The sequence below is a fragment of the Ambystoma mexicanum genome, chromosome 2p, assembly GCF_040938575.1.
Source record: "Ambystoma mexicanum isolate Mex_15411 chromosome 2p, UKY_AmexF1_1, whole genome shotgun sequence".
Taxonomy (NCBI): domain Eukaryota; kingdom Metazoa; phylum Chordata; class Amphibia; order Caudata; family Ambystomatidae; genus Ambystoma; species Ambystoma mexicanum.
In genome coordinates this window covers 721,330,777-721,354,026 of record NC_090923.1, presented here as the reverse complement: position 1 = coordinate 721,354,026, position 23,250 = coordinate 721,330,777, and the positions used below count along the sequence as shown (strand labels likewise).

Genomic DNA, 23,250 nt, shown 5'->3' with positions numbered 1-23,250 from the left:
GACCCTTCCAAGGGACGGGAGACGGAACCTTTTTCACCAGAAAAAATCTTTTTCCACTTTAAATCTAGAGACACGCAGGGGTGCGGCCCTGGGAGCATGCAGTTCCCTGACTCTGCCCACTGGTGTCAGTCAGTCCCGGCCTATTTCACCAGCGCTCCTGGATTTGGCTTCGGCCATGTAATACCACGCCATCTTCCCCAAATTCTTCTTCTATCTTTTTGTCTTCTCTTTGTCATTCAGATAGTCGGTCCTCCTTAGTCACGCTCCACCCCGGAGCATGTCGACTTCACTGGGCTTCAGCAGGTGTCCAGCCTGCGAGGGGCTATTCCCTACGTCTGACCCCCATGCTCTTTGCCTTCGCTGCCTTGGCCCTGACCACAGCTGGCATGGTTGTACCGCGTGTGATGCACTGACTCCACGTGCACTGAAGAACAGGCTAGCTGGGTGGAGGAAGCTCTTTGAAAGATCGCCTCCAGAGGACTTGAAAAACTTCGTCAAGCAGAAATCGAGGCCCAAAAGAGGGCTGCTATTTTCCATCGCACCCCGTAAGGGCGACGCCTTCCCGAGGAAACGCCCAAGTGGGAGGAACCTCTTGGGTTCTAGTACCAGCACACGCAACAAGGCTAGCCCAGCTACCGGCCTCATGGCTGAGGGGTCGTCAGATCCTTCCGGAATCAGTGCTGAGGGACCACAAGTTTCTTTTACCGGGTGTACACTCGAAGGGCAACACCCTAGTACCGGCTCAATGTCCGAGGGGGCGCCCGCACGAAGCACTACCAGCGACAATGCCGAGGACAATACGCCTTACAGGCCTAGACCTGAGGTGCAGGGTAGGCATCATGCTCCACCACCAAGAGTCTTGGAGGAGGCCGGGCCCAGGGAGCCATGCTCCACGACTTTGGCACGTAGCTCAACAAAATGGCCACCGCTCATAGGAACAGAGCAGGCAGGTGAACAGGTTTCAAGGTGGGACTGGTGTCAACCAGGTACATGGCCTACAGTTTATCCATCAGCAGCACAGGTCAGGTTTCCCCTGCTATCCAGACAGAGTGCGCTCCGGCCCCAGCAGACCCCAGCCACTCCGTCAACATCCCCTGCCACTGCTTCCTCCTCCAAAGACAGGTTCTTTGAAAGGTTTCTGGCGCTGATGTGTACCCCCCAGATGGGGGCCATCTTACGGGATGAAGTCATGGACTTGCTCCCCCCGGTCACTCCACCGGCACCCATAGTCATTCCTCCCATGGCTCCGGCACCAAAGGCCCAAGCACAGCCCCTGCTGCCCCTGCCGGCTCCTTCGATTCCGGCTCCCCTGCCTCCCACAGCTCAGACGGTCCCGCAGCAGCCTCCGGTTCCGGTCTCAATGCCGGAGCCCACCGCGCTCAGCACTGCTCCGGACCAGCCAGACACTCAGGTGGATACAGACGAGGAGGAGGGCCCTGACATGCCGTCATCCGCAAAGGCCTTCCACTACAGGCTTGCAGGTTTGGCAGAATATCTGGGCCTTCCACAACCCGAGGTAGAGCTGCCCGAGGAGGGGATCTTGGCAGAAGTCCTAACCCTAAGACCCCCTATCAAGAGAAGTATCCCGATGCAGAAGGACGTCGATGCTCTGGCCAAGAAGGGGTGGCTCAAGCCACACTCGGCCCAACCTGTCAATCGGCGCTTCGATGCCAAGTACAGACAGATGGAAGGGGATACACTCTTGTTATCAACACACCCCAACCGCATTCTTCGGTGTTCGCTGCGGCGTCACTCTACTCTAAGCCTCACTCGTGCTCGGCCACCTTGTCCTCGGCGCTGCTAGGCATGGAGGAGAAGATTATGGTTACTCCAACGCCTCCCTGCCCCTGCGTCAAGCCAGCATGGATGCAATGCTGGCAGCCGCAAACCAGAGTTTGAGGTGGGAAATAGCGGACTTCCTTCTGGAACTTCCGGTGCAGAGCCAGGCATGCTTTAAGGCGGGTTTAGGAGAATCCAGGCTGGTAGCGCAGGACATCATGGAGTCCACCATGGGCCACATCGATACCTCTTGCCGGGCCATTGCATCGCCACGGACATGAGAAGGATGGCCTGGCTTCGGGCTACAAAGTTTAACTCTGACTTCCAGAATCGCATATTGAACCTCCTATTCGAGGGTAGTGACCTCTTCCACTCTACCACAGACGAGGAATTGGATAAAAAAGAACAGCTCGCAAACTGCAAAGTCTTTATCCTGACGAAGGCCACTCCCAAGGCGTACACCCAGTCGCATCAACGCTCCAACAAGGAGTTGGTGGGTTCTGGGGATTCCAAGAACCAAGGTCGAGACAACCTGACTGCTCGCCGAGTCAGCAATGGCGCAAGCAACAAAAAGTGGGGGGAGCAAGGGCTTCTTCCAGTCCCCCTCCTCTGCAGCAACCTCAGACGGCAAAAAAGGCATGACGCGTCCTTTCAGGTTCACATGTCTCCAGTGGGTGGCAGGCTTGCCTGTCACATACATTTCTGGCGCCTGAACTTTGCGGACTCCTGGATCCTCTCTGTTGTATCCAGGGGGTACCGCCTACCAATATCTTGTTCTCCTCCCTCCTCCCCTCCAGTCCCACAAATTGGGACGGCAACTCTGTTGGCAGAAATCTGGTCGCTCGTCGAGAGCCAAGCAGCGGAAGAAGTACCTGCCTCCCAGAGAGGATTAGGCTTCTATTCTAGGATTTTCGCCATACAAAAGAAGAACTGGGCCTGAGAGTTGTGTTGGACCTATCCACCCTCAACCTCTCCCTCCCTCTTCAGAGATTCAAGATGGTTACGCCAGCACTCATTGCGGAGACACTAGACAAGGGAGACTGGGTGTGTTCCCTGAAGCTGAAGGACGCCTACCTACACTTCCTGATTTGGCAGCCTCATCGCTCCTTCCTAGGCTTCAGGATCATGGGCTGTCATTTCCAGTACAAGGTGCTACCCTTTGGCCTCAACTCAGACCCCAGGGTATTTACCAGAGTCATAAATGCAGTGGCAGCCCTCCACAGGGCCCAGGGCCACCGCGTCTACCTGTACCTGGACGACTGGCTTGTCAGGGCGACATCCCCGTAGGGCGTTACCCACACTTCCTCTGCGCTTATGAACACACTCCACGGCCTGGGGTTTACTATGACCCTCAAAAAGTCTCAGCTGCAACTCATGCAGAGCCTCACCTTCCTGGGGCTCATCTGGAATACGAGCTTCGAGAAGGAATTTCCCTCAGAGGACAAGATTACGCCCATTAAGAGGTCTTCCTTACCAGAGCAGTGACCTCGGCTTGGTGGTACCAACACCTACTGGATATCATGGCAGCGGTCCCCCTGGCCGTGCCGCACACAAAGCTCCAAATGAGGAGATTACAGCTGCACTTCGCAGCCTCATGGAATCAGGAGAAGGGCTCCCAAGCGGATCTGGTCAGCATACTGCCTTATCTCCACTCGGACCTCACGTGGTGGTCAAGGGACTGCAAACTACGGACGGGCAAGCCCTTCCGGCAGCTGTCCCTGCAGGTCATCATCACTACGGACTCCTCCCTAGAGGGCTGGGGAGCCACCCTGGACAGCCACAGCGTCCACGGAATCTGGATCCGGCAGGAGTCACATATCAACTGGCTGGAGCTCAGGGCCATTTGGCTAGCCCTCAGAGCCTTCCTTCGGTTCATTAAGGGCAGGACCCTCCTTATCCAGACCGACAACTCCACCAGCATGTACTATGTCAACAAGAAGGAGGGTACCAGGTCCCCTCTGCTGCGCAACTTAGCGGTCATCATGTGGGAATGGCCCTGGAAAACAACATCTACCTCACAGCCATCCACCTCCCGGGGGAGCCCAACCTGGAAGCGGACAGGCTCAGCAGGCTGGGAGCGGACAATTGCGAATGGCAATTGAATGTCCAGGTGCTGTTGGTGGTCTTCAACACATGGGGCCATCCTCAGGTGGATCTATTTGCCTCCTGTAAGAACAGGAAGTGCCATCAGTTCGCGTCCTGGCAGAGGCTGGGCCCCGGCTCCCTGGGAGATGCATTTCGGATTCAATGGGAAGGCATGACAGCATATTACCTGGAAGTCAAAGAGGCCTACAGAAATTCAGAGGAGGCGGTCTTCTCCTCCTCCAACCTGATTATCAACATCTGGCGGGACTGTCCAGGCTTTATCCGCCCATTAAGAGGCCACACCACGTGTGGGACCTCAATGTAGTGTTGGACGCCTTGGCACACAAACGATTCGAGCCAATGGCATCCACAGACATCAGGCTGGTCACCATTAAGACTGCTTTGCTGGTTGGACTTACCTCCACTCGCAGAATCAGCGAGATCCAGGCTCAGAACCCTACATCACTTTCCACAGGGATAAGGTGGTCCTAAGGACTCACCCGGCGTTCCTACCTAAGGTACCCTTTGCCTTTCATCTAAATATTCTTACCTATGTTCTTCGCTGACCCCAAGGACGAGGCTCAGAGAGTCTTGCACTGTCTGTATGTCAGACACGCGCTGAAATTCTATCTGGACAGGACCAAGGGCTTCCGCAAGTCGGACGCACTTTTTGTCACCTTTGGGGGCTCCAGACCGGTTATCATGCATCCAAGGCTTCTATTGCACGGTGGACGGTTGCAGCCAGCAAAGAGGCCTATGAAGGGCAGCACAAGCCACTGCCACTCAGCATGCCCACTCACGCGGTCAGAGCCAAGGCCACGGCCATCGCCTTCCAGCGGCAGGTTCCGTGGGAAGTCATAAACAGGGCGGCTACCTGGGCTACCCCGTCGGCTTTCTGTAAGCATTACTGTTTGAACGCAGGCTCTAAATCAGACGCGGCCTTCGGACAGGCGGTTCTAAGAAACTTATTTGTCAACACACGATGAAAGTAAACATCGTGATGAGAGAAAGGACAGACAAATGGAGATAGAAGAAGTAAAAAGACAGAGAAGTGAAGGACAAGGCTAAGGGAGTGAAGATAGTGCATATGAATGGATGGGAATACAGATATTACTCAAACTAGATGACAAAGGAATTGATGGGTTAGAGAAAGGGAAGAAAGAAGAGCGGGAAAAGAAAGAGAGAGCAAGAGAAAGCATACAAGAAAGAGAAGGAAAAAGAAGAAGCAAAAGGAAGAATGAAGAAGGTACAAGGCAAGTAAAGAAAAGGAGAGACTAGAAGAGAAGAAACGAGAGCAGATAGAAACACAAAGATTGAAAGTATGTAGGTTACAAAGAATGTAGAGGAAGAAGAGATGAGAGATCAGAAGGCAAGAGATGAACTGGAGGAGGGGATAAAGGGATGATGAAATAGATTATCCTAACCACAGAACTGTCTTTTTGTGATATCGCCTTAATCTTTGTAATACCAAAAAACCTCAAGCGAGACGATGTCAAATTTCTAAAAGTGAAAATGTATGTAGATTTTGTAATAATCAAGGACAATCAGAAACGTTACGGCATGTACTAACGGAATGTCCGAATCTGTCGAACCAGCTAATAATTCACTTTAATCCATATTTCAAATAATACAGAAATTTGACTCCAGATGACTTATGGTTAAGATTATTGCATACAAAGTCAACAATGGTACAAATCGCAATTACGAAATTCATCGCCTCTATTGGTCTTGAATAGCGAATAAAAGCAGTCCTCTTTTAAGCATGAATAATTGTTAATGTGACTTATGACTTACTCTAAAGATGGTGCATTTTATTACTACTTTTATTCTGCGTTTAAGTTATATGTACTTAGATTGAATATGTATGTTTTAAATTTTTTTTCTTTTTGTATCCGTTCTAATCTTGGAATTTTTGTAACAACTGTTAAATCACACTTGCTTGTCTTTCAAACTGTTTTGCACTTTCATATTGTTATCTTTGATCTTGTGTCTTGTTTATTTTGTAAAACGTTCATGTTGCTAAATATTGAAAGGTTGTAACATTCAACCATGACAATAAAAAAAATAATATATTGATTATTCACTTAAGGCATGGTGCCGATCGAAGCACGAGAACTATCAGAAGAAGAAAGAGGGTCACAACAGCCCCGCAGGGACCTGCAAGGGATACCGAGAATGCTAACATGGGCTGACGAGCATGAAGCAGAAAACATAGGGAAAAGAATTGGGGATTTAAATAGGCAAATAAGGGATAAAGATGAGTATAACGCTAAAGAGAATGTTGAAGGATCCCTATCAAGGGAAACAGGAGGAAGGTCAGATGACATATTAACATACGCACATTACGGGGTTGCTGGCAAAACCCACTGGTAGGCGGCGGGTTACCGGTAACCCCGTAACACTGTTTCCGCCGCCTGACTTCCTGGTGCTACAGGGATATTATGGGAGGCGGTGGAAACGGTAAATCCCCATTCCCGTGGAGTCCAACTCCAAGGGAATGGGGTCACTGAAGCACTGGAACAGTGCCGGTGCTTCTGTGAAAACACTGCCGGTAGGAGCCTGAACTCCCGGCAGGTCATGCCTGCCGGGAGTTCCGTGCTCCTACGGGCAATCCCTTTGTTTCGCGGTCCGGAAAGGGTGCAGGTATGCAGCTACCAGCACCCTTATTTCCATACCGCCAAACTTGTAATGAGGCCCTAGACCTTGATGACATGGATGAGAGCCATACAAGCTGGGGCATAATGATGTCAGACGAAAAAAGGGAGGAAAACGAGAGAGCGCAAAGAGAGGGCGCATGAAGTTTTTCGAAAGACTCAAGGGTAGAGAAAGGGGTAAAAGGGTCAGACTTAAAGGACCCTAAAGAAAAAACACCAGAACCGACACCATACCGTGAGCGATTGCAAGCACGATCGTGCAGTGCATGAGATATATCCCCACCTTATGGAAACAGATTAAGGTCACTGCCAGGACGGAGATAAATGGGCAAGACTATTCCCACCTGCAAAACAAGAATTGCAGGTAGGTATGATTACTGACCAGAATTTTCACAATTCCCATTATTAGAGACAGGGGGAAGTCGACCACAATATATACTGTGGCCACAAATGGATAAGAATAATTTGAAATGTAAATTGCCTAGTTTAACTTCAGATGAAGGAAAATGGATTTATAAGTTGGAGAGAATGACATCAGGAATGACGTTAGCAATAGTGACATAAAAGGCCTGCTGGCAGCCATTCTAGGGGAGAGGGCTGGTGAGTTTTGGAAGCGAGCAGGGTATGCAGGTGTGACTGCAAAAAACACGACACACGAAGGAGTGCCATTTAATATTTGCAGAGCAAATGTGTGGCGGGTGCTCAGAGTACAATATACTGATACATCAGACATTGGTGCGCTCATGACTAGGAAAATGGGTGAGGATGAAGATCCTGTTGCCTTTATTCAAGAACTTCAAGAGCGATGTTGTCTCGAGACGAGAGAACTGTGTGATAAAACAGGGACTGCCCGAGCCAGTGCAATGGCAGATGAAGAAACAGGTAGGGATGGAAGCAAAGCCATAGCCAGAAATACAGTTGACTATCATACATCATTGTTGATTGTTAAAGGAGGAGAATAAGAAGAAAGCTGAGAGTAGAAAGCAGGAGGAAGTGAAGTTAGTTCAGAAACAATTGTCCAAACTAGCTATAGAGGGAACAGTGTTGATGAGTGGTGAAGGTGTGATGACCCAAACGATGCGACCAGCACAGGAAAACAATGTAGTATACCCTACTGATGAGAGTGGGTAAAATATTTGGCCAAGAGGGAGAGGGGATGAACCTAGGGAGGACAAGGTGGATTTGAAAACCCTCAGGGGGGAGGAGGAGGATTTAATGGCAGACAGCCACAACAATGTTGGAATTGTGAGAGGATGGAACATATAGCCAGAATGTGTAGAAGTAGCAGGGCATGCAGCAAAACTGTCAAACTCCAAGAGGTGGGAAGGGCTATGACCACAATACAATACAGAACCACAGGAGTAGTATGCCCAAGATCACACGCAGAATCAGACACGAGTGCCGCAAACACAGCAAGCTCCAATACAAATGTAACCGTCACAAAGGAAACCACAGCAAGTGCCTATGCAAACACAACAGATACAAACCCAGCAAGTACAGACACAAATGGCCATGGGACCACAATGGAATACGAATGCAGGAGTCACTTAAGTACCCACACCTAGAATAGGGAGTGTGACTGTGGTAGGAGGAATTCCTTTCACAGGTACATGGATGGATTTATATCCACAATAGGACAGCCCACAGAGCCACCTGATGTGTTTAGTACTATCAGTGACACCAGACTCCCAAGAGGAACCATGGGTCAAGGTAACAATAGGAGGCAAGGCATTTTCGTTCCTTGTAGACACTGGAGCAAATCGTTTCTGTGTCCATGAGGGAAAATACCCAATGTCAGGCATTGCCATGAATGCGCAGAGATTCTCTGGTGTGATGAGCTTAGTTATGATATGATAGGATGTGGCATTTATAACACGCCTCTACACACACGTGTTTCTAGGCGCAACAAGTTTAGGAGAGGGGAACAAAGGGAGGACAAAATAACAATCTTACTAGGCCTTGTGTCATTCAGATCGTGCAAGTGCTGGGAAGAGGGAAGGGGAGAAGTGCCAGTGGGGAGGTGAAGTGCAGTTAACCCACAAGTGCAGCCAGCGTGTGGCTCATAAGTGCAGACCGAAGGGACTGTAGGGTTGCAGATACAGACCCTTCAGTGCTGGGGAGTCCGGGGGCAGTGCAAAGGCAACTCGACATGGAGGAGCCTGGGCCCGAGGGTGACCAAGTGACCAGTGTGAAGAGCAGTCAGTTGCATCAGCAGGGGAGAGGAAGAGAGAAAGCAGAAGCGAAAAGGAAGGTCTTGAGTTTCTTCTGGAACCAAAGGTGGTTCTGCTCACGTTTGAGAGGCAGGGAGGCTTTTCCGGGGAAGGCCCCAGCCGAGGAGATAGATCTGCCCCCAACTCTCTGCTTGGAGAAGCGTTTGACCCTCAGAGTTGGAGATGGATGAGCGGAGAGCACGAGAAGGAAGATGTTTTGGAAGAGAAAGTTGGAGGTAGAGCTGTCCCAGGCAGCAGAAAGCCTTGTGGACGATGCAGAGGGTTTTGCAGCCACAGGGATCCAGTGAAGAAATTTCAGAGCTGGAGAGATACGATCCCTGCGCTTGAAGCCAAGGACACGTCTTGCCGTTCTGTTCTGGATAAGTTGTAAATGTCGAAGTGTAGAGGCAGGAAGATTTAGAAAGAGGCTGTTGCAATAGTCCAGCCTAGAGAGGACCAGACTCTGGAGACAGTGAGCTTCTGGCGGAAAGTGAGTAAATGAAGAATACTTCTGAGGAGGTGCAGCTGATAGTTGACTTCTTAGAGACGTCAGAGATGTGAGGAGAGAAAGAGAGGGTGGAGTCGAAGATGAAACCAAGGTTCTTAGCCTCACAGGAAGGAGCAGGAAGAGGGCCCAGAGTGGGCGGCCAGAGAGAGAGGGGAAAGGAGGGAGCAGGTGTCACAATGAGGAGGATCTCAATCTTACTAGCATTAAGGCGGAGATCATTGGCGGCACACCATTCCTGAATTGCAGCCAGACAGTCTGGTATGAAAGAAGAAGGCTGAGGGGAGCCTGAAAGAGAGCCGAGTGTCATCCGCATAACATTGAAATTGGAGCAGAAAGTAGCAATGTGGTGGGCAAGAGGTGCCAGGTAGTGGTTGAAGAGCCAGGAAGAGTAAGACCCCCGAGGAACACCACAATTAGAGAGAGAGAGAGATAGAAGCGAGGAAAAACCCCAGTTGGACCTGAGACGGTCAGTCAGTGAGAAAGAAGGTCAACCAGTCCAGAGCCTGATCAGTAATACCAAGGTTGTTTTGGAGGCGATTGAGCAGGATGGCATGGTTGACCGTGTCAAAAGAACAGGATAGATTGACAAGACTGCACCGCCATATTGGGTGGACAAATATTGGGGAGGAGCACTAAGAGAAAAGGGTGCTGAAGCTCCACAATAAGATGGGGTCCCCGCAGTTGGGCTGTGAAGGTTTCGGACCAGGACTGAAGTTCGGGGGGAACGAAGAAGTGGGAAGTGGTGTAAGGCGAGTGGGAATGTTTAAGGGAATGGGGTACTGATGCCTGGAATGAGCACAGTTAAAGTCGTCACCTGCAATGCTAGGGGACTAAACAGTTTTGTGAAGAGGAACAGAGTGCAAACATATTTGAAGGGGAAAGCGGCACCCATAGCCGTCTTGCAGGAGACACATCTCACTGTGGCTAGGCAAGCAACGATCACCAAGAAGTGGGGAGGGCAGTTGTATTGCTCAACTTACTCAGCGTATGCCTGGGGCACCCTTAGATGGGTGGCTCGCACGATACCCTTCAGGCTGCTGGAATGTAAGTATGATAAGGAGGGCAGGATGGTAGTTTTGCACAAGTTTCTGGAGCAAAGTGAGATCTGCATTGTAAATACATATGCCCCCCCCAATCACGATGCTACCGCTTTCTTCAAGTCACTTGGCCCCAGGCTGGCTCTGTAGAGGGGCGCCATGTGGATATCGAGGGGGGAGTTCAATTGTACATTGGACCCTACCTTGCACAGATCTGATGATAGGCACAAGAAACGGACACCACCGCCAAAAGCACTGAGCGTCACATTGAGGCAGCTGGGTCTGAGATACATATGGAGGGAGCTGAACAGGGAAGGGAGGGGCTACTCCTCTTATTGGAACCCACGCATAGACTATATGCTTACGGGCAATGAAACATTAGGCACATTTTTTGCAGCAGAGTACAAAACGAGGATCCTTTCGGACGATGCACCGATGGTCGTGACATGGCAAAGGGCCGCAGATAAGCCCCCGATTCCGACATGGAGGCTGAGAGCGAAGGCGTTACTTCGTGAGCAGTTCATGGCCAACATGGGGGAGAAGATAGGGGAGTTCTTTGCCCAACATTTAGGTGGTGTTGAGAGGGGAGGCGATTGGTAACATGGGGACATTCAAAAAGAGCTGCTGCACAGTACCGCCAGCATAGCGGCACAGATGAGGCATTGGCAGAGGGGCGGGAACACCCAGGAAGGTGTTAGGAAGAACTCACTAGGCTCCGACCGGCCTGTATAGCATACTGGGAGGAGTTGGGCAAACATGATTACACCAGATACCAGGAAAGAAGTGGGTATAAGCCCGGGAGGGTATTGGCCTGGCTGTGTCACGCAGAGGAGAAGAGGGGAATTATCTGCTCCATCAGGGATGGCCGCGGAGAGGAGTGGCGGGCCCAGAGTGAAATTAATGCAACCTTTGGCAGATTCTATCAGCAGTTGTACAGTGCAAGCGGGGGAGGGGACGCTGCAGAAATAGAGCAAACCCTGATGGACATAGCGCTGCCAGGCATGAAGCAGGAACAAGTGAATATGTTAGATGCGCCACTGACAGAGGAGGAGTTGAGCGCAACTATACTTTCGCTACCTACAGGCAAAACGCTGGGGGCTGATGTCCTCCCAGCAGAATTTCACAAAGAATAATTGAGCGAGCTGACGCTGCACCTCTTGCAGATGCTGGAAGAGGCATTTGAAGTGGGTCTGCTGCCTACGAGTCCACAAGTTGACTATTGTACCGATACTCAAACCGGGTAATTCATTGCTTGACTGCGCCTCCTACAGACCACTCTCTATGATAAGTTCTGGCTGTGCTCTTAGCAAACAGGCTCCATGGAGTGATTAATGCTCTGGTACACTCTGACCAGACGGGATATGTCCCAGGTAGAAGCACATCTTGGCATTTGCGCATGCATCATATAATTGAAAAAACCAGCGAGGCGGAGGAAGAGTATGTGGTGGCTTCACTAGACGCAATCAAAGCGCTTGACTTGGTGCAGTGGGAATGGTTGCATGTGGGTTTGAGGTGCTTTGGGGCAGGGCCAGGTTTTTTACGATGGGTGCAACTGCTATACAAGAATTCGATGGCCGGGGTAAAAACAGCAAAGCACATTTCAGAGGCATGGGAACTGGGCAGGGGATCTAAACAGGGGTGTCTGCTTTCTTCCAATGTTGTTCATTTTTAGCGCTAAAACCCTTGGCTGCCCTCCTCAGTGCAGATTTTAAAGAAGCAGGTATACCAGTGAGCAGCAACACACGTGATCTCGCTGTATACGGACGACGTGCTGCTTCATGTGCAGAACCCCATGGTAAACCTACCGTACATGCTGGAGGTCTTGGACAGGTTTTCAAGGCTATCAGGCATAACCATTGGCAAGGAGAAGTCGAGAGTATTCCCATTGGTTGACCGGGCAGGGCTGGAACAGAGGCGCTTACCGAATCTGGGATCGCAGTGAGCGGTGGAGACCTTTAGGTATTTTGGAGTCTTAAGGTATTTGGGAGTGGATGTTTACCGTGATCCTAGGACGGAACACACTGAGCGCGCTCCGGGGCGTTGAAAGATCCATGGAATTCTGGTGGAGGCTACCATTGTCTATGATGGGCCAGGCCGCGATACTAAAGATGATGGTACTGCTGCGTCTTCTGTACCATTTTGTTAATATACCATATGATATTCCGGGCCAGTTCTTCCAAAACCTGAACTCACTGGTGAAGGGTTTCATCTGGAGAGGCGGAAGATGCAAGATATCACGATATCACTGGGCACACTGAGCAGAGATTATAGGGACGGGGGGACCAGGCTACCGAACTTCGAGGCATACTACCTGGCTGGTCAACTGCAGTTCACACACTTGGCTAGCGGATGAAGGCTCACTGGACACAGGGCTGCTGCGGGACGAGACTGGCCCATACTACTTGAAAGAGGTGCTCTGGATGGGGGACGCCAGTCTGCAGGAGACATCAGCGGTTATAACTCTGGGAAAGAGAATTTGGCGCAGAATGTGGAGAATGGTGCGGAAACGAGACCCATACTCCTCAAATATACCATTGACAGCAATCTGCGGGAGGAAACGGGGGGAGGTTTGCGGCCTTCGGTTCCACTGGGGATCCCATGGGATAATCACTCTGGGAGACATACAAGGAGGGGGAGTGGGTGGGATTCCCTGTACTGCCAGAGAACTATGATATTCGTAAAGGACAATTTTTGTTGTACCATTGATTGATAAAGGTAGCCAAGGACAGATGGGCTGAAGAAGGGTGAGGAGGGGGATGCTATGCTGGTTGTGCTTTATGATGTGGCGGAAGGGCGGCACCCAATTTCAAGGCTTTATGAGATTGTACTAGATGCACTCAGTCAGACAAGGCTCACGGTAAGAACCAAGGTATACACGCATTTCGTCGAATGATTTGACATCGTGGGACTTTTCATCGCCAACCCTTTCATCGCCAAAAACTTTTTTTTAAAACTTTTTTACAGGGTGTGGGGTGTTTGGTGCGGTTTGGCGTATGATTATTTAAGTAAGGGGGGGTTTGGGCAGGCAAAGCCCTCTCATAAATAAAAAAAAAGAGTTTTTGGCGATGAAAGGGTGGCGATGAAAAGTCCCACGATATAAAATCATTCGGCGAAATAACGTAGAACCAGAACCAAATGGGAGGGAGACCTGAAGTTCCCTTTCATAGATGGGGAATGGGCCAGAGTGCTGGTATACACAAAGAAAGTGTCCAGGAACAACAGATTTAAGCAGACGCAGCTACAAGTCACGCATAGAGCATACAGGACCCCACAAGCCATTTCGCAGTTCCCGGGAGAGGAGGAGCACAGATGCCCCAGATGCGAAAGTGAATCAGCAGGGATTTTACACATGTTTTGGTCATGCCCGGCGATCAAGGTTTTCTGGCAGAACATAGCGGGCAGAGTCATGAGAGGGGTGATAATGCAGGAGTGGTCACCTGAGGCATGCCTAGTGGGACTGTTCACACGGCTGGGCTGGGAATCCCATCTGACAAAGATGAAGATCTTATTTGTGTCTTGGCCAAACAACGGATTCGCTAGCATGGAAGTCAGTGGAAGGTCCCTTCATACAGCATGGTGGGCGGGCTTATTGAAATGGACATAAAATGAGACGGTGGTGTGATATAGCGCGGTGTACAGAGGACAACGGGAGGTCAGTGGGGATGTAACGGCATGGAACACACTAGTTCAGAAGATGTTTGCAACCTCGGTCGACAGGCCTCCCTGAGCTCAATGGGGCAGCAGAGGAGCAAGACTTAAGCAGCGGACAGGAAGGGATGGGCGAGGTGGACCCAGAGGTCTGGGGTGGATGGGGCTGGAGGGGAAGCATGCAAAGTTGGGGTTGTGTTTAGTTACGAAAAGGGAACTGAAAATGGAATGCGGCTAGGAGCTACTGGGCTGTGGAGCGGTTGGGAGAGGGATCTGTGTGACGGGAACCATGTACTGAAGTACAGTGGCAATCCGTATTCCCTGAGAATCAACCAAGCACAAAGGGATCAGACCCTGACGAATGTACTGAGTGGATATAGGTTAATGATTTATTTGCTGCTGTCCTTGTTTCACTTTCACTGTTTGAGAATGTATAATGCCTGGTTGCCAAAAGAAAGAAAAGAAGTTTACAACAACAAAAAACTATAAAGAAGAAGCCTCTGCTTGGGGCCTGACCGATGAGAGATGATGGATTAATTGAGAAAGTAATAGAGACCAAGAGTAAGGACAAGAGAAAAAGGTTCTATGATCAACAAACAACAAATACAAAATAGACAAATAACACCTCTATGAAGTAATAGAGGCCAAATGCAAGGATCATTGACAAACAAATCTTGTAAGAAGCAAACAAATGTTAAATTGCAAAAATATTGAATGAAAGAAATCTATCCACCCAAGAACAAATTGAATGAATTTCTGTAAATCTGGTAAAATAAGGGTTATATTGAATGAATATAATTCAAGACTACAAAGAACCGACTGAATGAACATAATTCAATGTAATTGGAATTAGGAATCAAGGCATATATTGAATGAATACAATTCAATTTAATTGATAAATAAAATTGAATTTGAACAAGAAAACTGTACCATTTCATCATTTAGGAATCTCTGTTTTGAGCGCAACAAAGAAGGATCCATTTTTTGCAGGATAATATACTAATCAGTGTTCTGGACAGCCTCAGGACAAAGTGGATCTAAGATTGCTGCCCAAAATACTTACATAATACGTAATCCAAAGACAACAAAGGGACCCGCCAGTTGCCGCTCTAGGCTGTAAACCTTTCTAATTTCTATAATTGGGAAAGTGGGTAGTAGTCAGACGTTGTTCTCTGCACCTGAGTTTAGTTTTGCTTACGTGCTGCCAACAAGCCAAAAGTACAAGGTTGGGAGATAATGCCAACTAACCAGAGTGTCTATGTAGCAACATGCTATACAATGTTGCACAGGCCAACCCACTGTTGCTATTCTGTATTGCACATATTCAGAGGTGGTTCAAGGCATACCTACTAGATAAGGGACATCCAGTAATATTACTAATACTTATATGATATATAGCTATACATGTTCCATTAACCAATCCCTCCCTTCAATAGGTTTTAGTTTGCCACGTAGGATGATTTCATAGCTGACGTACATTGAGGTATAAAACCTTTGTGTAATTAAAATTGAAGTGTGAGTACGTGGAATACAGTTTGTGGTTTGCCAGATTGCCCTACTTTATTTTATGCTGATAATGAGGTAGTACTTTGCCATATTCTTTGTCGGTCCGGTTATTTGGGTCTGAGTTCATTATTGGTAATTTCATTTAGCACATGAGAAGCTTGAAGGAGATAGAGCACAAGATGGTCCATTGAACAACGCTGGTGATTGTTTTCACCCCTTTTGTGTATCCATAGAAACAGTAATGCTGGCAATTCTATTTTAACTGGTATTTGCCCCATGGGAAAATATAAAACACAGTATCCAGGGCTCTGGATTATACCATGTCAATGTTTCTTTCTATTTTCTTGTTTTGTTTTCTCCTTCTGTACTTTGACACTTTCTCCCTAGTCTGAAAAAGGCTGCCTTCTTGAATCACTCAAATGTTTACCTACTCCCAATCTCTTCCTCTCCCACATACCGACCTCTCCTTTTTTAACTATATCACTCACATATACCTAATTTATCTCCCCTCTAATGTTTTATTTTCTCCTCTTTCTCTAGGTCTGATCATCGATGCCTTTGGAGAGCTGAGAGACCAACAGGAACAAGTGAAGGAAGATATGGAGGTAAACCATTTTTTCCAAGAATTAAAGAACCCCTTCACGTTTCTGATTAGAAACTGGGCCAGAAATAGATCTTCCTTTGCCACTTAGCACTTATTTTCCTTGTTTCTATGACCTATTTTTTCTCTTGCACAATAGTGTGCCAGTCCACGCAACCGCTGCTGGCTCCCTTCTCTGTTTCTATGAATTCTTTTGCTGCCCAACATGTGGTCAATCATTTGCTGCTTCCCTTTGTCAAGATTTGACACTCTGTTTAATCAATATACCCACCTTGCTACTCTTTGCTGTTTTCCCTGCATCTGCTTTGACCCAGTCTTCATTTCATCTTTTACACACACACACACACACACACACACACACACACACACACACACACACACACACACGCACGCACGCACGCACGCACACACACACACACACACACACCCCGACCCCCCCCCACCCATCATCCCCCCTCCCCGCCATCTGTGGCCATCTTTAAACAGAAGAAAAATGTTCCTTGGTTCTTTTCAGAACAGCTACGAGAAAGCTACGAGAAAGCAAGGAGCTTAAACTAGCCATTGCCATATATAAACTTAAAGAAATGTTTGAAATCATTGAGGATTTATTAGCCCTTCATGTACCAATGGGAAGTGTGTGAAACATTAAATCTATGGTTTTCCCAAAACATTAGAGACACACAAGTGGTATGGGAGGGAGTCAGTCTCTAATCTCTCTGCCATGCCCATGGATCCACCAAACATGGTTTCTCTTACCCATTTGCCTTGAAAGAGACTGCCTCTGATGATGTACTGCTCCTGCTTATCGCCGTTTAGTCAGAGCATATGTCAGTGCTCTTGCCCCAGCGGTCTCCAAATGTAATAATTTCTCCTTATTCACAAATTTTGTCCTTCCGCAGTTCTTATGTGCTTGTTGAAAAAATCCTACCTTAGATCCTTCCATCTTCAATAACTTTCATCAAATTGCTGGCAACCCCCGGATGCCCAGAATTCTGCAAAAAGGTGGTGACGTGCCATCTGCAGTACTTCCTGCAGCATACCAGCTGACCGGATACTTTTCAATCTCTTTTCACGCCAAAGTATAGTACCAAAACATTCATCCCCGCAGTCTGGGGTAATATTCTCTCCCAGGCTGACGAAGGGCATCTCTTCCTCTTCATTCTTTTAAACGTTTCTATGGCCCTGGGGGGCCATAAATAAACAGCTTCTCATGGACCAGTTGTCAAGGTTGGCACAAGTACAGGGAGTCATGCAAGATTGGTTCTGCTCCATTTTGAGTGAACAGGAGCAGCAAGTCCAAATGAGACAGTACCGTTCTTCAGAAGTGTTAGACTGTAGGGTGCCCAAGGAAAACCCATGCTGTTTGCCCAAATTAGACCAAATTAGCAGTGAAGTCCGAATTTACTTCTGGTCTGGAGTGGGTCTTGTACAGGATGAATGACAATGAGCATAGGTTAAATTCCTCCAAAACCGCAAAGAGTATATTTGCCCTCTCTTTCATTCAGAGATACTTGCTTCACCATGCTGCTGCGGGTGCGTTTGCTTATTCTAAGCTTGACTATGACATCTTCATCTATACATGGCTTCCTGCATATTGGATTCAGCCGTTTCAGTTCATTCAAAAAGCTGCAGTTTGGCTGATTTTTGGTCTCAATAGAACTGGCTCTATCTCCCCACTGCTTCGGAAAACGACATTGGTTGTCTGTTTACAGCATATTTATCTTTATGATCTTCTGTTGTCATAAATGGCTTCAATAACTCGAGGATTCAGGTGTGGAGTTTAGGTATCTTATTATAAATGCCACAGACTTGAAAGTTGAATCAGGGAAGGAAGGTCAGACGAAGAGGGTCCCCAGTCTCTCCCTTATCCTCCCCATGGGCTTCCTCCACCTTAGCTCAGGCGTCCATATTCCCCAACAGGATGTGGTGCAAGGCTAGAGAAAGGTAACACTTATTGCCTGGTTCTAACCTAGTCTTGTGATGATCCTCCCTCTGGAGCTTTCTACTCTGATGGTTCCCCAAGACGGGTTTTAATGGTGATTGGATGATGTTTTCGTAGTCCTGCACTCTCTTTCTCACTCTCCTCTCCCTCATCTCTCTCCTTTAAACTCCCCTTCTTTCTCAGCGCCTCTCTCTTCTCACTCATTTGGTCCTCTATCTCCATCTCTGCTCTATCATAGCTTTCTCCCAATACGTCCTCCTCTCCTTCTTTCTCCCCACCTTTCCATCAGCCTAAGTCCTCTATATCGCTCTCCACTCTATTTCTCCTCCCTCCCTATATGTCCCCCTCCCCTTCTCTCTCTCTTTTGCTACTCATTCTGTCTCTCTCCTTCAGATCTTCACACACTTCTTCCTCACCCCTCTCCCTTTTTCCTCTTCCCCTACTACTACCGTTTCCTCCCTCCTCGATATCTACTCTCACCCTCCTATTATTTGCCTCTCGCACGCGCTCTTTCTCCCTGCACCTCTTACCTACCACAATCTACACTCACTCCTCCTTTCTCACTCTCTATCCCAAACCCTTCTATCCTCACACACTAGGACACATACACTACAAACACTAGTCTCTCAAACCTTGATACCACTCTCGCTCACTCAATACCTTAACCTGCACGCTCATACAATTTTTCCACCTTTTCAGCACTCTGCGCCACCTTCCACTCTGTCGCCTGGTCTCTCTGTCCACCACCTCTCCTCCTAACCGCACCCAAACCCCTACCCTCATCCATGGATCTGAGTGCGGGGCTTTTATATTCCTGCCTTTCCTGATGTTCATCTCCTCCCCCTTCCCATTGCTCTTTCGTGTCACCTATCCACTTGGGCCAGTCTCTCTGGGTTTTCCCCAGGGTCAGGGTTTTTCCAGCAACAATTGTAAAATCCTCTCTTGGCCATACCCCATTTTCTTTTGTCTGCATTTTCTCAGTTTTGCCAACTCAGGGTCACTGGGTTTTCCTGCATTGACCTCTTTGTCCCAGCTGGGTGCAGTCTGCAGCTTGATAGGCCCCGACTTGATCATTGGTGGGATTAGACTCGCAGATGGGATGCTTTTCCACATGCCCGGCTTGTTTTGGTATGGTAATGGTGACCCCTGGATACTGTGGTCCTGAAGAGTAAAACAGAGGACTCTGGCCAGACAAGAGGCTGAAAAGCAAGGTGGGAAAGACAGTGGCACCAATGGTTTTGAGCACAATGCTTACTCAGGGGGATCAGGGACTGCCTCTCCTACCCCCTACTCCCTCACCCCACCTATGATGTAGGATAGGCTCTGGTTTATGGCAAGATTGGAAAGGTCCCTGCTCCTCCTTGACTCTGTCACATTGTTTGGTTTTTAAATGTCTACATTACATGGCTGCACCTTATTTTGCTAACAAACTCCCCTATTATTGTAGCACGTATCCACTGCGCTCTGTGGATTCTGACCTTGGTGTCCCTCGTTTCAGTAGAGGGGACAGAGGTCTCCTTCGTATTTTGCCTGTTTCCAGAAAACAGTACAACGCTTACTTTTCTTTTAGTGCCTGGGGAAGTTGTAGCAACTAATAAGGTTGGTTAAAAGGCAGGTTAAATCTCACAGTCCAAGCCATGTTCCCTTTCCCCACCAGTCCCCTGTCTGCCCCATCTCTCCTCTCCCTCTCTGGTCCCCACTTACCTTGGTGTTGCAGCACCACAGTATCGCTGCGAACCATTACTTCACAGAGATGCATTTCTCTCAGCAAATACTCAGGGTGCTAATGCCAATAATATCCCCTCCCACTGGCTTCACTGCCGGTAACTGCACTAGAGCCCATTGTTATGGCCCTTGCTTCTTTATGGCTTATGTAAGGAACTCATGGTGACAACAAGATAGACACAAATGATCACAGTTCAAGGGTGTTTATTGAACAATGAATGATGTATGCAGGTTGGAAAAACGCCTTATCTAAACCTAAATCTAAGATGGGAGCAAGTGTCAACCATCAAATGAAAAATAAGGCAGTCCTAGTGGCTTTGTCTCAAATAAAGAGCCTATACTAACATTTTTTACAACTAATACAAAAAGGGGTGTGTGATAGTTCTCAAGAAAAGAAAGAAGTGTTCGCAAATAATACATCATAATGCGCTAGCCTGCGTCTCCCTTCCCCACGGGGTAAGGTGGGATTGTTGAGCACAGCACACTCTCAAGCTTTCCCAGCACGAGATGACAGTTCAGTTTTCAGCTATCAGGGCCGTCGGTGGCCAAGTCTCGTTTCACTTAAAAGTATCTTGCCTTCGAGGACCTGATGTCTTCAAAATAATAAAACAAAAGTTCCATCAACAAATGAAAGTTTGTTTCTTGGTTTCACTTAGGGTGAGAATTCTCCACCCTTGGCCCCCCCCTCTTCTGGGCGCTGACCCCTCACTTATCATACTCCTCAATTTACATATCAGTTCTTTTCTCAATGAGCTCTGGATGATAGCTTTGCCCCCGGATCTCCCTCGGTCGGGCTCAGACCCCTCTTGATTACCAGTACTTGGGTGATTGCTTCACCCCTGGATCTCCCTCGGTCGGGCTTGGACCCCTCTTGATCTCAGCCTCCCTCCTTCGGGTTCACTATGGCTTTCTCTTCTCTTTAGCGGGTTTTCTCTCCCCTTAGTTTCTTAATATCTTTTCAAACAGTTCATAGTGGACATCCCTCGGTCGGGTTCAAATCTGTCAACACACTGTTTCCTGGAACTTTAGACTTTGCCCCTTCTCATTGGCATTCCTCAGTCAGGTTCACTCTTTCTGTTTCTTTCACACAGCTTGTAGATCAAAGTCTTTCGATTATACAGGGATTTTGCTTGACCCTCAGTATGACCACTTTGACCTATTTCGGTGGCTCTTCTATGGCCTTCTGGTATCTGTAGTTTCGCTTAGATGGGGATCGACCAGAGTCGTTGGAGTTAGCACCCACATGGTGTTGGCTTTCCTCTGCAGCTGGTCTCCCCTTTAAAACTTTTAACAGTTCTTTCACAGTTCATTTAACGTGGTTCAAACTTGCAACTTTGCGATTCTCACTCAACGCAGCCCGGTTCTCATTGTTTCCCCTTTGACTTCCCTCGCTCCTGCATATCGGCATAGGCTTGCCCCGTGTACCGTTGACATCTGCTGCAAGACACTTGTACTTAAGGTCTTAGTCTTTCTTCCTCGAAGGTTCCATTGGTCTGGGACGAAAAGGGCAAGGTCACTTCTCCAGCATGGGGTCTGGCATGGATTCACATGCTCATGAATATTCCCCGTCGTCAGGCTGGGAATCCTCTGTAAAGAAAAAATCAGTATCAGTTTCGTTTCTGATTTGTCTTTCTTAGTAGTAACCAATCACTGGTCTCTGGGTCATACTGCCCCGAGCCAATGACTGCCCTCTCCCTTAGCCCCTCCCCTGGCAGCCATCCTCAGATTTTTACCGGACGTTCAAGTTTTGGGAGTCCTCGTGCTTTAGCTCTCGAGCTTTTACTGCGTTTTGCGTTTTTCAAAGAGTTTAATTACATTTTTTTCGGTCAATCGAGCCTCAAGCTCCACCGTTTCTACTTCCGATCAACGGGGACCCGTTTCGGAATTTTCTACGCCCCTCAAGGGCGAAGTTTTCGTCGAGTTACGCTTCTTGGAGGATTCCAGAAGATCTGAGGCCTACCCCGTGGACATGGCCCAGGACAAGGGAAGCTCGACGCCTAGATCCAAGCTGTTCAAGAACTGCCCTGGATGCGGATTACAGAATGTTTTCAAGGAGGATGAGCATTTGAGATGTCTCTACTGCCTTCACAAAGACAAAACGCATGTGGAGAAGGACTGTGCATTTTGCAAGAACATGTCGGAACAGACAATGAAGGATCGGCGTATCCGCCTCACCAACTGGCTGGAAGGAAAGAGCCCAGCAGGTGAGAAGAAGAAGAGGTCTGAGCGGTCTTCTAAGTCCTTTGAGGGCGCTCCGGCGATGGGGGCCCAACAGAAGGCAAAGCACCACGAGTCTGCGGGCACCGGGAGCGCCGAAGGGTCGGGCTCCTTGGCTGCCAGGCAGGGCGCACTTTCACCGACGCCATCAACCACAAGCCAACGCTCTGGCTCGGGGAAGAGAAAGTCTGAGAACTCGGGTAAGCTTCTGGAGAAGTCCCGGTCGATCTCGAAGGAGTCAGCCGAGGGGGAGCGAGGCGGTGACCCTCCCCCCAAGGTGAAGGCCTCAAGCGCGCCCAAGGTGGTGAAGGCCTTGATTCACCCGGCTAAGGCCTCTATCGAGGGAGTCGTGGCGGCCCAGGCGAAGCCTGTGGAGGCTACACCAGTGGAGGCGACCTCGGGGCCCAGAGTTTCCCTGCCACCGCGGACGGAATCCTCTTTTCAGCCCATCAATAAGAACCCTGTGAAGACCCCGGTGGAAAAAAAAAGGGGGGGGTACGGATACAGCCTCTGAGGAGGAGCTGGTTGAAGTCGTGAAGGGCCTCAACAAGAGGCTTGAGGAGGTCCGGTCCCACGGTAGGAATCCCGAGGAGGCGGACGTGGAGAGCGACGGTGGCGCCGACGAGGCTCCCGTGGAGGAGGAGCAACCATCGCACCCGTCGCAACCAGTGCCCGAGCCTCAGGACAACTCGGAGGCCATTTTGATGGCAATCCAAACCTTATGCACGGAGATAAGTACGAGGTTGCCTCTACCCCCAACGGACGACCCAGCAGAACCGGGCCAGCAGAACCGGGCCCGTCGGGAAGCCCTCCAAACAAACGGAGGAGAGTTCATCCCCCCGCCCTTACAGCCCTTGCGGCCCGCCCAGCCCTCATCTCCTTCCCCTGATCCTAGGGAGGACACGGGAACAGATACGCCCACAACGGAGACGGATGATGACGGTGGTGACGACGGGATGGGCTTCCATCACCACCCCCTCGGGCCTCCCCGCCCGACGCAATTGGCTCCTTCCACGCCATGATTGCCAGGGCATCCGAGCTTTTCCAGCTCTGCCCCGAGGAACAGAAGAAGGAAGGATTCCTCTATCAACGACCCAAGGCCAAGAGGAAGACGGTCCTCGCGGTGCTGTTGCTTGACGACATCTGGGACGAGGGACTTGCTCTCCTGAAGAACCCGTCCATGACACCTGCCAAGAGAGATCGGTATGAGGAGAAGTACCGGGTCCCCGATTCTGCCCCTTTGTGCCTTAGGGCACAGCCGACCCCGGATTCGGTCGTCTCAGCGGCGGCCAAGAAGAAAGTGGCGGGGGCGACGGCTTCAACTTCAACCTCCCCACC

At 49.2% G+C, this 23,250-nt stretch overlaps 1 protein-coding gene across 8 annotated transcripts in view; it reads left to right on the top strand.

Annotated features, from left to right (window-relative positions):
- The window catches only part of RYR1 (ryanodine receptor 1), a 946,449-nt gene that overhangs the window by 912,205 nt on the left and 10,994 nt on the right, over positions 1–23,250 (top strand). For all 8 annotated transcript variants that reach the window (XM_069644325.1, XM_069644324.1, XM_069644319.1 and 5 more), the window contains one exon: positions 15,968–16,032. In XM_069644325.1, coding sequence (XP_069500426.1) covers positions 15,968–16,032 — 65 coding nt within the window. The remainder of the gene's footprint in view (positions 1–15,967; positions 16,033–23,250) is intronic.